This window comes from Coenobita brevimanus, chromosome 23, assembly GCF_032717465.1.
Source record: "Coenobita brevimanus isolate Jiangsu-jjx chromosome 23, ASM3271746v2, whole genome shotgun sequence".
NCBI lineage: Eukaryota > Metazoa > Arthropoda > Malacostraca > Decapoda > Coenobitidae > Coenobita > Coenobita brevimanus.
In genome coordinates, this window is record NC_136976.1 from 47,660,057 (window position 1) to 47,672,774 (window position 12,718).

The following is a 12,718-nucleotide window of genomic DNA, read 5'->3' on the forward strand; positions in this document are numbered from 1 at the left end:
TTACTGCATAAAGAAGTATAATTTTAGCAAGATTTAGACTCAATAAGGGTTATATGTAAAACACACAAAATATTTTCATACATAAGCGTCATGGCCACCATCCTGCTTCATTCCACCAGTTCCGTCTAACTCGTGACAATACAGTATCCCACTTACCTCTTTTCTCAAATACCCCTATAAAGAATTTACTGCATAACACAGTAAAATTTAACCAAGGCTTGGACAACAATAAGACTCATAAGTAATTAAAAAATATATATATTCTCATGTAACCATTCCGACTCACTTGGCTCACCCTACTCTCCCCCCCTCCCCACACCTTTCGAAGTGTTTATCAACATTCAGCATCTGGTGAAGGATGCTTCAGAGCAAAATCCTTCAAAATCATTACCCATTATCTTCAAGGTCATCATCAAGAAACAGAGAATCCTCCTCCTAACTCTCTTCACTGGCGGGAGCTAAGCCATGGATGTGAGCTGGAGATGTAGCATGTATCTTGTGTGCCGTGTGGTGTACTTAACCCCTAGGCACCAGGCATAGGTTGACCTATCCACGTCCCAGAACTGGGTTATTTTCAGGAAAATCAATTTTCCCCCCCCTTTTTTTTTTTTTTTTTTTTTTTTTTTTTTTTCAAATCAATCACAAATGTCAAAAAACACATAAAAAGTGCGTACTTATTCTCTGTTGGTGATTTGGAGGTGGTGGTGAGGTGTGTGGGAGCCGGTGTGTGGCGGCTGGGCTGAGCATGTTCAAGGTCACGGTGGTGTGTTGGCAGTATTCGTGGAGGGATGAGGGATGATTACCTCGTGCCAAAATAAGTCCTGAGTGTGTCTGTTTCTCTCACTAATTCACAATGTCGTATGAACACAATATTACAACTAAAATAGCAAAAAAACACAAGAAAGTAACTAATAAAGACTGGCATATTTTGTGTGTTCCATGATACTTATTTTCTAACAAATTTATGTCTATTTAGGTATTCACTATTATTTACACACTATTTACATATTACTTCATTGTTTTTAGTAATTCTTGACAGTATGATACTCCCTAAAGGCTGGCTGTGGTCAGTACAAGTATATTAGGGCCCCCTAGTAGCCTTCCCCACCACCCCACCCCACCCCACCCCTCCCGACCCCTACCCCTACTCTGAACTAGTTCCTACCCAGTGACCTACCATACTGGCCACCCATATCTTCATGTACATTCTCACTAACCTCTCTGGTCACACTGGTATATTAACAGCTGTTAAAGGAGATTTAATGCAGCAGGGCATCTTCTATCTATCCATCTATCTATTGCCAAACACCTCAATCCCGTACGGGGAGGTCACAAACAAATCGCCCCCACATCGCCCTGTCCCCCGCCATTTCACTGCCCTGCTCCCAACTCACACCCCTCGCTCTCATATACCTCTCCACTCCATCCCTACATCTCATCCTCGGCCTCCCCCTCCCTCTCCCCCCCTCCACCTCACTCACATACACTCTCTTCGTCAGTCTCTTACCCTCCATCCTCTCCACATGGCCAAACCACCTCAGTGTGTTCCTCCTAACACTTCCTATCACATCCACATCCACACCACAATGCTCCTTTATGTCCTCATTTGTCAGCCTGTCTCTCCATGTGACTCCACAGGCTCCTCTAAAATAGCTCATTTCCATTGATCTCACTCTTGACTTGTGTCCCTCCAACAATGTCCAAGCTTCGCTTCCATACATTAGAGCTGGTATCACAATACTGTCATGTAGTAACTTTTCACTTCCATGCTCACTTCCCTGTTTCTAATCACTGCTTTCATAGAACCAGCAACCCTTCTTCCTTGTTGTACCCTTTCAAGCACTTCACCCTCCAAACTTCCATCCTTACTCATCACATTCCCCAAGTACTTAAACGTAATCACATTTTCCATTTCTTCTCCATCCAACCTCACTGTACATTCAATGCCTTCACTTTTCTCAAAGACCATCACTTTACTCTTCCCTACATTCACCTTTAGGTTCCATTTCTTACACACTCTCCCAAACTCATCCACCAAACCTTCCAGCTCCCCTTCAACTTCACTCAACAACAAAGTATCATCTGCATACAACAGTACGGGGAGTTTCCATACATTACCCTCTCTCACAAGGGCCACTCCAACATCCACTGCCCTATCTTGTACCTCTTTTATTACCCCATCCATTTACAGATTGAACAACCATGGAGACATGACACATCCCTGTTTCAACCCAACCTTCAAAGAGAAAAATTCACTTAGTTCACCATCCACACGCACTGCAGCCTTAGCACCATCATACATACTCTTCACAGCATTCAACAACTTCCCATCTAATCCATATATTCTTAATACTTTCCACAATCCTTGTCTATCCACCCTGTCATATACTTTCTCCAAATCCATGAAAGCCGCATACAACTTCTTTCCCTTCTCCAGAAACTTTTCCACTAAAGATCTAAGAATGAATATCTGATCTACACAACCTCTTCCCTTCCTAAAGCCTCCTTGTTCTTCTCCAACTAATTCCTCTGTTCTTTCCCTAACTCTGTCAATAAGTATCCTACCATACACTTTTCCTATTACACTAAGACAAATGCCCCTATGATTACCACACACTTCTTTTTCCCCTATTCCTTTGTACAAGGGAATAATTATACCTGACTTCCAATCCTCCGGGACTCTACCTTCCTCTCAGACCAATCTGCACATCTTCCATATCCATTCTACTACTATCTTTCCCCCATGCTTCAGCACTGCACCACACACTCCATCATTTCCTGGGGCGTTCCCCAATTTGACTTTCTTCATTATCCTAAAAACAAAATCAATATAGCAGAATAAGGCAGAACTTTTGAAATAAAAAAATGGAACGTGGTGTTCCCGTGTGGAAGTTGTGTAATACACATGGTACTTGTTCATCATATGTTTATGATATAAAGAAGCAAAGGGAAAAAAAATACTGAAATATTATGAAAACAGTGATTCAAAGCAAACAAACATTAGAAAAATTAAACAAGGTGTTAAGTGTAGTGAGCATGACTGAGTGATGATAGAATGATTTTGACAGTGTTGATGTGATGAAGTGGACTTGGGAAGTGGCATGATAATAAACTAGGCTCACTTGTTCCGTAAAGAACTTAACTTTGAACATGACTGTGATTACACTGAAGGATAGTGGGTCAGAGGTGTATTGTTGAATTAACATACATGACCTCTGTTGGTTCCTGCTGAGGGTGTACCGCACTATTAGGTGACGGTGACCATCATCCACTCACAATGTAGCGCTGCCTACTTCTTCCTACACCTTTATTATTCTTATTCTTTTTCTGTGTCTGCCCCCCTTTTCCTATGTATCCCTTCTTTCCTGTCATTTTTTATTACTCTTCTTTCTTTTTCAGGTGGCTTTACATTAAGTGACAAGCCTGATGGTTTCCTGTAAGCCAGGAACACTTACAATGCTGGTTGGTAACCATATAACTAACCCACACGAATTTTCCTACATGTCAACAAGTGGGTTGGCGGAGGGTTAGTCCCCATAAAACAACTAACTCAAAGTCAAATGGTCACCCCTTACGGGATTATGACATCTGGCTATATACAGACAGATAGACAGATAGATAAATAATCTATCACCAGGGATTGGAAGTTCACTGCTAAACAAAGACCTCCCCCACCCTTCTCCATGTATTCCTTGTCTGAGCCAATTTCTGACCAGTTTTGTCTGCAAACTTCTCCATCTCTTTTCTCCACCTTCGGTCTGGCCTTTTTCTACTTCGTTTGCAATCTCTTGGAGTCCAGTCAGTAAGCCTCTTGCTCCATCGATTATCCTTTATTCTTGTTGCATGACCTGTCCACTTCCATTTCTGTTCTTTTATAACTTCTGTTATGTCTTTAACTTTAGTCTGCACTCTCAACCAAGTTGATCTCTTCCTGTCTCTCAAAGATATTCCCAACACTGACCATTCCATTGCTTTTTGAGAATGGCTTAGTTTACTTTCCATTGATTCTGTCAGTTTCCAGGTCTCAAAACCATAAGTCATAGCTGGTAATTATGCATTTGTTATATACTTTTAGTTTCATGCATATTAGTGAGATACTTTTCATATCCCTCTCTGTTCCTGATGTCTCACTCAATGTAGCGCGAAGTTCACATGACTACAATGAGTGATAATTCAAACAGTTTCTCATTGCTTAAAAAAACATTTATTGTACTACAATGGGTGGTACCAATATAACCAAAAAGATGCATGGTTGTCCAATTGGTTAAAGGCCCTCCAAAACTGATGTGGCCCACAAGGTACCACATCCAAGAGCAACTCTTCACTCACTCATCTTATTAAGCCTAGACCTAGTAATCAAACCCTGGATCCTTACACTCCTGAAGGGGCAATACAAGACTGGATGAGACAGGTATCTAGATAAGCTGACTTCCTTTAAAATTCATGGAGATAATTTATCTAGCAAGTGTATTCTATTACTCCCAGTTTATTGAAAACAAGTAATAAATTTATCTCACTTATAATAATGTCACTAATTATGCATACCTCCTCCTAAATGAGTTATTTGAGAGGAGCATGTGAAGTCACATGGAGAGACTGACTGACAAATGAGGAAGTGAAGGAGCATTGTGGTGTAGATGTGGATGTGATAGGGAGAGTTAGGAGAAACACACTGAGGTGGTTTGGCCATGTGGAGAGGATGGAGAGTGAGAGACTGATGAGGGGAGTGTATGAGAGTGAGGTGGAGGGGGGGAGGGGAGGGAATGGGAGGCCAAGGATGCAATGGAGGGATGGAGTGGAGAGGTATATGAGAGAGAGGGGTGTGAGGTGGGAGCAGGGCAATGAAATGGCAGGGGACAGGGCGACATGAAGGCAATTTGTTTGTGGCCACCCCTTACGGGATTAAGGCATCTGGCAACAGACAGATAGATAGATAGTTTCCTTGTTAATAGGCTAAAATCTGTAGGCCAGTTGTTGGTGATTAGTGCTTTTTTTTTTTTGTAGTAACTAAAAAACTATTTGATTTCCTAATCCTATCAACATGAACATCAAAAATTCTTTTGCTTTGCATTACTATCTTTACAGCATCAGCAACAAGTGAGACATAAAAGTACAGGTGCAGCATACCCTCCTGTTTCTTAGCGGCTTTATAATATTGGTAAGCAAGTTTCTTTGCCCAATGACAATTTTTAACATCACTGTTCCACGATGTATGTTTAATAATACTGCAGGTTGCCTATTACACACTGGCTCACATACTCTGACAATGCATTCATATCAGTGAAAGAGTCAAGGACAAAGAGTACCTACATCTTTTGCAGTGTCGAGGAACCAGTTCTTGGCTGAGATGGCATTGGTGATGGTCTCCTGTGTGGTGAATGTCTTGGAGGCAATGATGAACAGTGTGGTCTCTGCATTAAGAACCTGAGAAAACATATTTAAATTTAACAATTCATTCATTGATAAATACATAGGAAAACAAAGTAGCAACTGATTACAGAAAAATAAAAATTTAATCCAATATCTAGTTACTGAATGGTATGGAGAGGATCTATCCATCTCCTCTCCATCATAAAAGAGAGAGAGAGAGAGAGAGAGAGAGAGAGCATGCATGAATGCATGTGTGTGTGTGTGTATGTGTATACTGTATGTGTGTGTATGTGTATGTATGTACAGTAAACATGCATTTTTTTTTTTTTTTTTTTTTTTTTTTTTATGTGTCTGACTCAGGGCATAGGCTTCACAGCCTGCTATCAAGGCCCAGCAGTCCTCCTACATACCATACACCTCTACATGTCACCACTTCGGTGCTAACATCCACCGTCCATGTTGAATACATGCTAGGGCTGTCTCATACAGGACTGGTGTATTGGTATTAGCGGGGGTATTTTCACGACATGTCGGCGGGTCTTCTGGTAGATCAGTAAAGCCTGATTTAATGAAATTCAAATCCTTAAACTGTTCCCTGCCCCAGCCGGGATTCGAACCTGGGTCCGTTAGGACTGCAGGCCACCTCTCTACCGATTGAGCCATCGCCTCCCCCTATATGTGTATGTGTGTGCATGTTTGTGTATGTATATGCATGTTAGTGTATGTGTATGTGTGTGTAGTCCCTCAATTATCCAGACACTCATTATCTGGATGATGGACTTGGCTCTATTAAACCATTACCCAAATTTACTAGCTATTATCTGGGCGTCAAAGAGCCCGAGAACTTCAGCCAGCCAGGCGACATGTCCAAACATTCAGTATCGAGGCCACTGGGCTTGAGTCATAAGCAGGAAGTAATCCATAACCCACAACCAGAGCTAAAATGCCTGTCCACCCCTGTGCTGAATGGTCAAAGTCGCATGCTCATCCAACCACTCCCAACAAACCTCCAGCACCCGAGTAATATGACTGATACCCGCAAGCACTGTCAAAACATCCGTAAGCATCCCCACTGAATGTCCAGTACCGTGTGGGCATCTGGCTAAGCCTTTCCTAACTGCCACTGAGATTGTAACACAGACCACAAGCCATGAGTACATGTTTGGTGACAGCGGCCATCTGCCTCTCAATCGAATGTCAAATGTCATATGGCAACCGGGCTAAGTCTTGCCCAACTGCCACTACCACTGAACACAGACCACAAGCCGTGAGTACATGTTCGATGACAGTGGCTGTCCACCTCTCTGTAGAATGTCCAAAGTCGCGCAGTTACCAGGACACACACACACACACACACACTCACACAGATATCTTCCCACGATATGATTACAATATCAGTAATCTCTGTACCAATGCATATGATTGTACTGTACACAGTACTGTATGTGTGTATGTACTGTACAGTACACTTCCATTCAGCATGGATATTTGCTTCAATACCACAGTCAGCCACCTCTGCCAAGCAGCCCTAATGGGACAGGTTAGGTCTGGTTAGGTTTTTTAAGGATAACCTCCATCCTTCTTTCCTTCCATCTTCTTCTATCTTTCTTTCCTTCATTCTTTCCCCGTCCTTCTGCCTACGGGTGACTTTATACTCCCTCTTCTGTCTTTCATTCCTTCATTCTTTCCTCTTTCTTCTGCCTATGGGTGACTCTACACAGTGACAAGCCAAATGGTTTCCTGTACACCAGGAAACCATTTACTACGCTGGGTGGTAACCATACAACCAAATTTTGGCGCCTGGTGGTTTAGTGGGTAATTATTGTGCTCCAATCTGATTGAGCCGGTGAAGGTTTATATCCAAAGGGTGGTTGGGGTTTATTGCTCATGTAATGCCACTCAGGGATGAGTGAGGTTGGTCACTCTCATCTTCAATGTCAGGACCAATTGCCTTGCCCCAGGCTCCTACGTTCCTCATGGGGCAACGTAGGATTGGGTGATGGATGGATGGATGGACCTACATCATTTTGCCTGGGAAACACACGGAGCATATTTTCAAGAAAAATCTATGGTTATTTTTGAAAGGACAAGGCAAGTGTTGTTCCTGGCTGAGGGATACCGGTGGACACCACGCACATAACACAGACCACAAGGAATAAGTAAATGTATGGTAAAATCACCCATCTGCCTCTAAACTGAATGGCAGGAGTCCCCCGGCCTCCGGGATTAGTGAAAAGCCTCCCACCACACGCGCCTGTTCGCTTCCCTACCGAATGGTCAGAGTTGCCTGGCAGGCCGCATTAGTCATACAATGCCTGAGGTGGTGATCTACTGGTCACTCGCTGTTGTCGTCACATACTAACCCTTGCGTAGGCAAACAGATGTGAAACTTACATGAAGATGTCAGTTTGCAGCACTTTGCTTCCTCTGTGCTCAGACACAACTGTTGGGTGTGATATGGCAGTGCTGTACTGCTTGCTGGCCAACACAAGCCTGCACCTCAGTTCCCGCCTTTGTCTTGCCATAGTAACTTGCTTGCAATGACGGCTGTGAATGCAGTTGCATTTGTGGTGATTCCCTACTTTCTTCAGGTTCTTGCCCTCCTATGCTGTGTTTGTGTATGTGTGGTGATGACCCCACCACCACAGGATGCATTCTTCACAAATATGATGTAGCATTTTCAACACTGTTTGATATCAAGAAGTCACACGACAAGCTTATGCAGTATAGACAGGACTTTACCGAAAGCACACATTGGGGTGACAGGAAGGTAATGGCTCAGGCCCGGCATCCCATTACTGATCGGTCAACATTGATGTGGTTTCGTCAGCAACGCTGTGCCGGTGTGATGGTGCGTGGGACCGAGGTGAAGGCTGCTGCCGAGAAGTTCGCACACCTGCACAACATGCGTGACTTCAAAGCGTCCAGGGGATGGCTCTTTCGTTTCAAGCTTCGCCATGGACTTACTGGCCATAAGGCACAAAGTGAAGCCTAAGACGCGGCACTTTCACGTGAAAGTGCAATGCCTGATTAAGGACGAGGGCCTTGCCCTTGGTCAAGTCTATAACGCTGACGAAACTGGTGTGTTCTACCGCTCCTTGCTCACCTACACCCTGGCTGAGGAAAGAGAGAAGACTGTGCCTGGTCGGAAGTTGTCCAAAAAATGTCTCTGTTTTGTGCTATGCCATCGCTAATGGGACGCACTGCCTCAAACCCGTTACTGTTGGGTGCGCAAAACAACGACGTTGTCTCCGTGGGCTGATGGATAGCCTGCTTGTTGTCTGGTACCACTCTGTGAAGGCCTGGTTTACCAATGAGATAATCAGAGATTGATTCCACAGTCACTTCATCAAAGAGGTTATCCTTTATCAAACAGAGGTCCTTGGTATCACTCATGACCAGGTGAGGCCACTCCTGCTCCTGGACAATGCCCCCGCACATCTATCTGAGAAAGATTAGGTTGCTTATGACGGGCGGATTAGGTGCATGTTTCTGCCACCTAATATGACTGCTCTGATTCAATCATTGGACCAGTATGTTATCGTGGCTGTGAAGAGACTGTACCGCCGGAGGTTCCTGAACGAGGTGGTGGTGGTGCTGGAGGACGAGGACACACGTGGGGGGAAGAGCAGACCTTACAGAATCTCGACGCTACGACCTGAAATCTACAGCGTTCAACTGGGCGAACTCGTGGAAGGAAATCTTCTTGAAAACCACCAAAAGTGGTTGGTCTAGTCTCCTGCAGGGAATCGATGCCAAGCACACCTATGAGGGGTTTGACGTGGATGTTTTCCACAGTCACCTTCCAACAGCGGGAAAGCAGGTGGACGCTGACGATGTAAGGGATTGGTTGGATGACAATGGCGGTGACTCTGTTTATAAGACCATGTCTAATGAGGAGATGACCGCTGCTGCCTCTGCGGGCAAGGAAAAGGACAGCGGGACTGATGAGTACAAGGATAAAGACCCTGACTCACAGGGTCACAATCACTTGACTCAGTCTCCTCTGTGATTACCTGGAGGGTGTGCTGGAGTATTCCGGGCACCACCAATGTGGCAGGGAGTTGGTGCCACTCCACCTAGCGTTGGAGTTAAGGGAAGCCTGGGACGCTGTCATCCTCCGGAAGAATTGTCGGTCCTACTTCTTCAAGCCTGCAACCCCTGCAAGTGCCAGCCCAATCTCACCATCACCATAAACACAAGCTCATTTCCCGCTGTCACCATTGGACCTGCAATTAAGCACGTCGAAAGCCACAGTCTCCATTGGATGTATGTTTGCGGCTGTCTTCAGAGTCTCCTGAGGTGGGTAGACCACCATCACCGCACTGTATGTCACTGGTCATCACCCACCTCCGGCAGGTTGAAGAGGAGGAAGAGGAGGAGTTATGAGACATTTGCTAGGCGAAAATGTTTACCACTAAACCACATGGGACAACTCTACACCTGCTGGAGGTGTGCAGGTTATGAATCCTGTCTGCAGTGCACTCGGTGGTAAGTACCCCAACCAAATGTTTTCTAGCAGGTCACTTTAGGTGTCTTTCATAGATTCCTTGGTGTTAAAATTTAGGTAGGATAATCCTATGTACGTTTTTACGTCACAATACATGTATATCAAAATAACCAGAAATCAGTGCCAAAAAATAGGGGGGGGGGGGGACTGTACATACACTCTTGTCAGGTAGGGTGTATTTTGGTTTTCATTTTTTTTTTTTTTTTTTTTTTTTGCATGGTTTTCTTGGTGCTGAAAATTATTTTCGATAATCTTACTTATGTTTTGATGTCAATATATGGCAGAATGACTGGAAAACACTGCCAAAATAAGGAGGGGTACTGTATATACAGCAGTGTTCAGGTAGGGTGTTTTTTGGTTTTCAGTGGTTTTTCTGCATGGTTTTCTTGGTGTTTATCATAACTTTGGATATTCGTATGTTTGTTTTCATGTCTAAACATAACTGAATGATCAGAAAACACTGCCAAATTAAGCTTGGTACTGTACAAATAGGTTAGGTATAGGTTGGAGGAGGGCATTGGTAGGGTTTGGGTATGGCAGGGGAACTGTGTTCATTATTTGGATGTTCCCACTACCCGGACATGCCTTTGGCTCTATTATGTCTGGATAAATGAGAGATTACTGTATATGTGTGTGTGTGTGTGTGTGTGTGTGTATTTACCTAGTAGTGATATACAGGAAATGGGCTAAGATCGTGGTGTCCCATTTCTGTTCCTCAGTAAGTCAAATTTTGCTTTGAACTTGTTGGTTTTAAAATTAGACGAACTCTTTGTCCAGGCTATTCCACAGGTCTATGCATCTATATTGAAAACTATATTTCTTGACATTCTTCAAGTAACTTGGCTTTTTCAGTTTCATTCCGTGTCCTCTTGTTACTCTCCCATCCCACACAGATTTTGTCAAATTTTTCTACTCCCATCATGGCCCTGAACACTGCAATCATCCTGCCCCTCTCTCTCATTTCTTCGAAAGCAGGCAGATCTAGCTTTTACAATCTTTCCCTGTACAACAGATCTGCCTGGCCAGGGACCATCCCTGTTGTTTTTTGTATTCTCACGATCTTGTTTATATCTTTCTTTTTATGTGGGGACCACACTACTGCTACATATTCCAACCTGGGGCAGATCATGGTCACTATCAATTTTTTCATCATCTCCTCTTCCATGTAATGAAATGCTACTCTTCTGTTAGTCAAGAGTTTATACATCTCTCTAACTATCTTATTAATGTGTTTTTCGGGTGACAAATCATTCCAGACAAGCACTCCCAAGTCTTTCGTTTCTCTCACTTTTGTGATTGGTTCATTACCCACCAAATAATTCAGTGATGGTCTTGTGGTAGCTTTATTCACTTCCAATATTTTACATTTTCTTGCGTTGAATTTCATTTCCCATATCCGGCTCCACTCATGAATCCTAACCAGGTCCTCCTGCAGCTTTTTACAGTCTTCTTCAACTTCTACTTTCCTCATGATCTTTGCATCGTCACCAAATAGACTCGCATAATTATTCATTCCATCTACCATATCGTTTACGTAAATCATGAACATTACAGGCACTAACATAGAGCCCTGTGGGACTCCACTTGTTACTTCCTTCCATCCAGCCTTTACTACTGTCTTTATCTGTCTGTCTCTCAAGAAGACTCTCATCCACTGCAAGAGGTTCCCTTCAGTCCTTCTATGTGTTCCAACTTCCACATTACTGTAGTTGCTTGGGGGGTACCCTATCAAAGGCTTTCCCCAGATCTAAATACACACAAACCATGAGTAGAAGCCCAACAAGTTGGAAACTCACGACCTTCCACTTCTGAATCCAAACTGACTTTCTGCCAAAATATCCATCTCCCCCTGATATTTTATCCACCTGTCTTTCAGGATTCTCTCGCACAATTTTGTGACCCAGCTTGTCAGGGACACTGGTCAATCATTCAGGGGTTCTTCCTTGTTCCCTCCCTTATAAAGTGGTACCACACTGGCCCTCTGTCATTCCCGAGGCACCTTCCCTTCTTCCAGGGAACACGATTAAACCATGAATCTTATCCACCAGTTGTTCTCTGCATTCCTTTAGTATACAATTAGAGATCCTGTCTGGTCCTTGGGCCTTCCTCACATCTTGAGTTTCCAGTAATTTGTATACTTCTTGCACTTCAAATTTACACCTTTAGTGTGCTTTTACACCTTTAAGACTATATTTCTAGTTGCTCCCTCCTCCTCCTCCTCCACAAAATCACTGTCTATAGTAAAGACTGATTGGAAGCATTTGTTCATTATTTCAGCTTGCATAACTGCATAGGTAGTTTTTTTTTTTTTTTTTTTTTTTCATGGTTTTCTTGGTGTTTTGCATTACTCTGGATATTCCTATGTGTGTTTTGATGTCTAAATATGGCACATTGACTTGAAAACAGTGCCAAAATTAGGAGGGGTACTGTACATACAGTCGTGTATAGATCATGTGTTTTTTGGTTTTCAGTATTTTTCTTTTTTTCTCATGGTTTTCTTGGTGTTTAGCATTGCTTTGGATATTCCTATATGTGTTTTGATGTCTAAATATGGCAGACTGACCTGAAAACAGTGCCAAAATAAGAAGGGTACTGTATACACAGTCGTGTATAGGTAGGGTGTTTTTTGGCTTTAAGTGTTTGCTTTTTATGGTTTTCTTGGTGTTAAGCATTACTCTGGATATTCCTATGTGTGTTCTGATGTGAAAATGTGGCAGACTGCCCTGAAAACAGTGCCAAAATTAGGAGGGGTACTGTACATACCGTGGTGTATAGGTAGCGTGTTTTCGTTTTTTTTTTTTTTCTTCTTTCTTTTTGCATGGTTTTCTTTCGTGTTGA

General features: G+C 43.2%; 1 protein-coding gene across 1 annotated transcript in view; it reads right to left on the reverse strand.

The window, feature by feature from the left end:
* The window catches only part of Pgi (glucose-6-phosphate isomerase), a 256,703-nt gene that overhangs the window by 127,020 nt on the left and 116,965 nt on the right, over positions 1–12,718 (reverse strand). Inside the window, exon 5 of the mRNA XM_080267251.1 lies at positions 5,311–5,424. Coding sequence (XP_080123377.1) covers positions 5,311–5,424 — 114 coding nt within the window. The remainder of the gene's footprint in view (positions 1–5,310; positions 5,425–12,718) is intronic.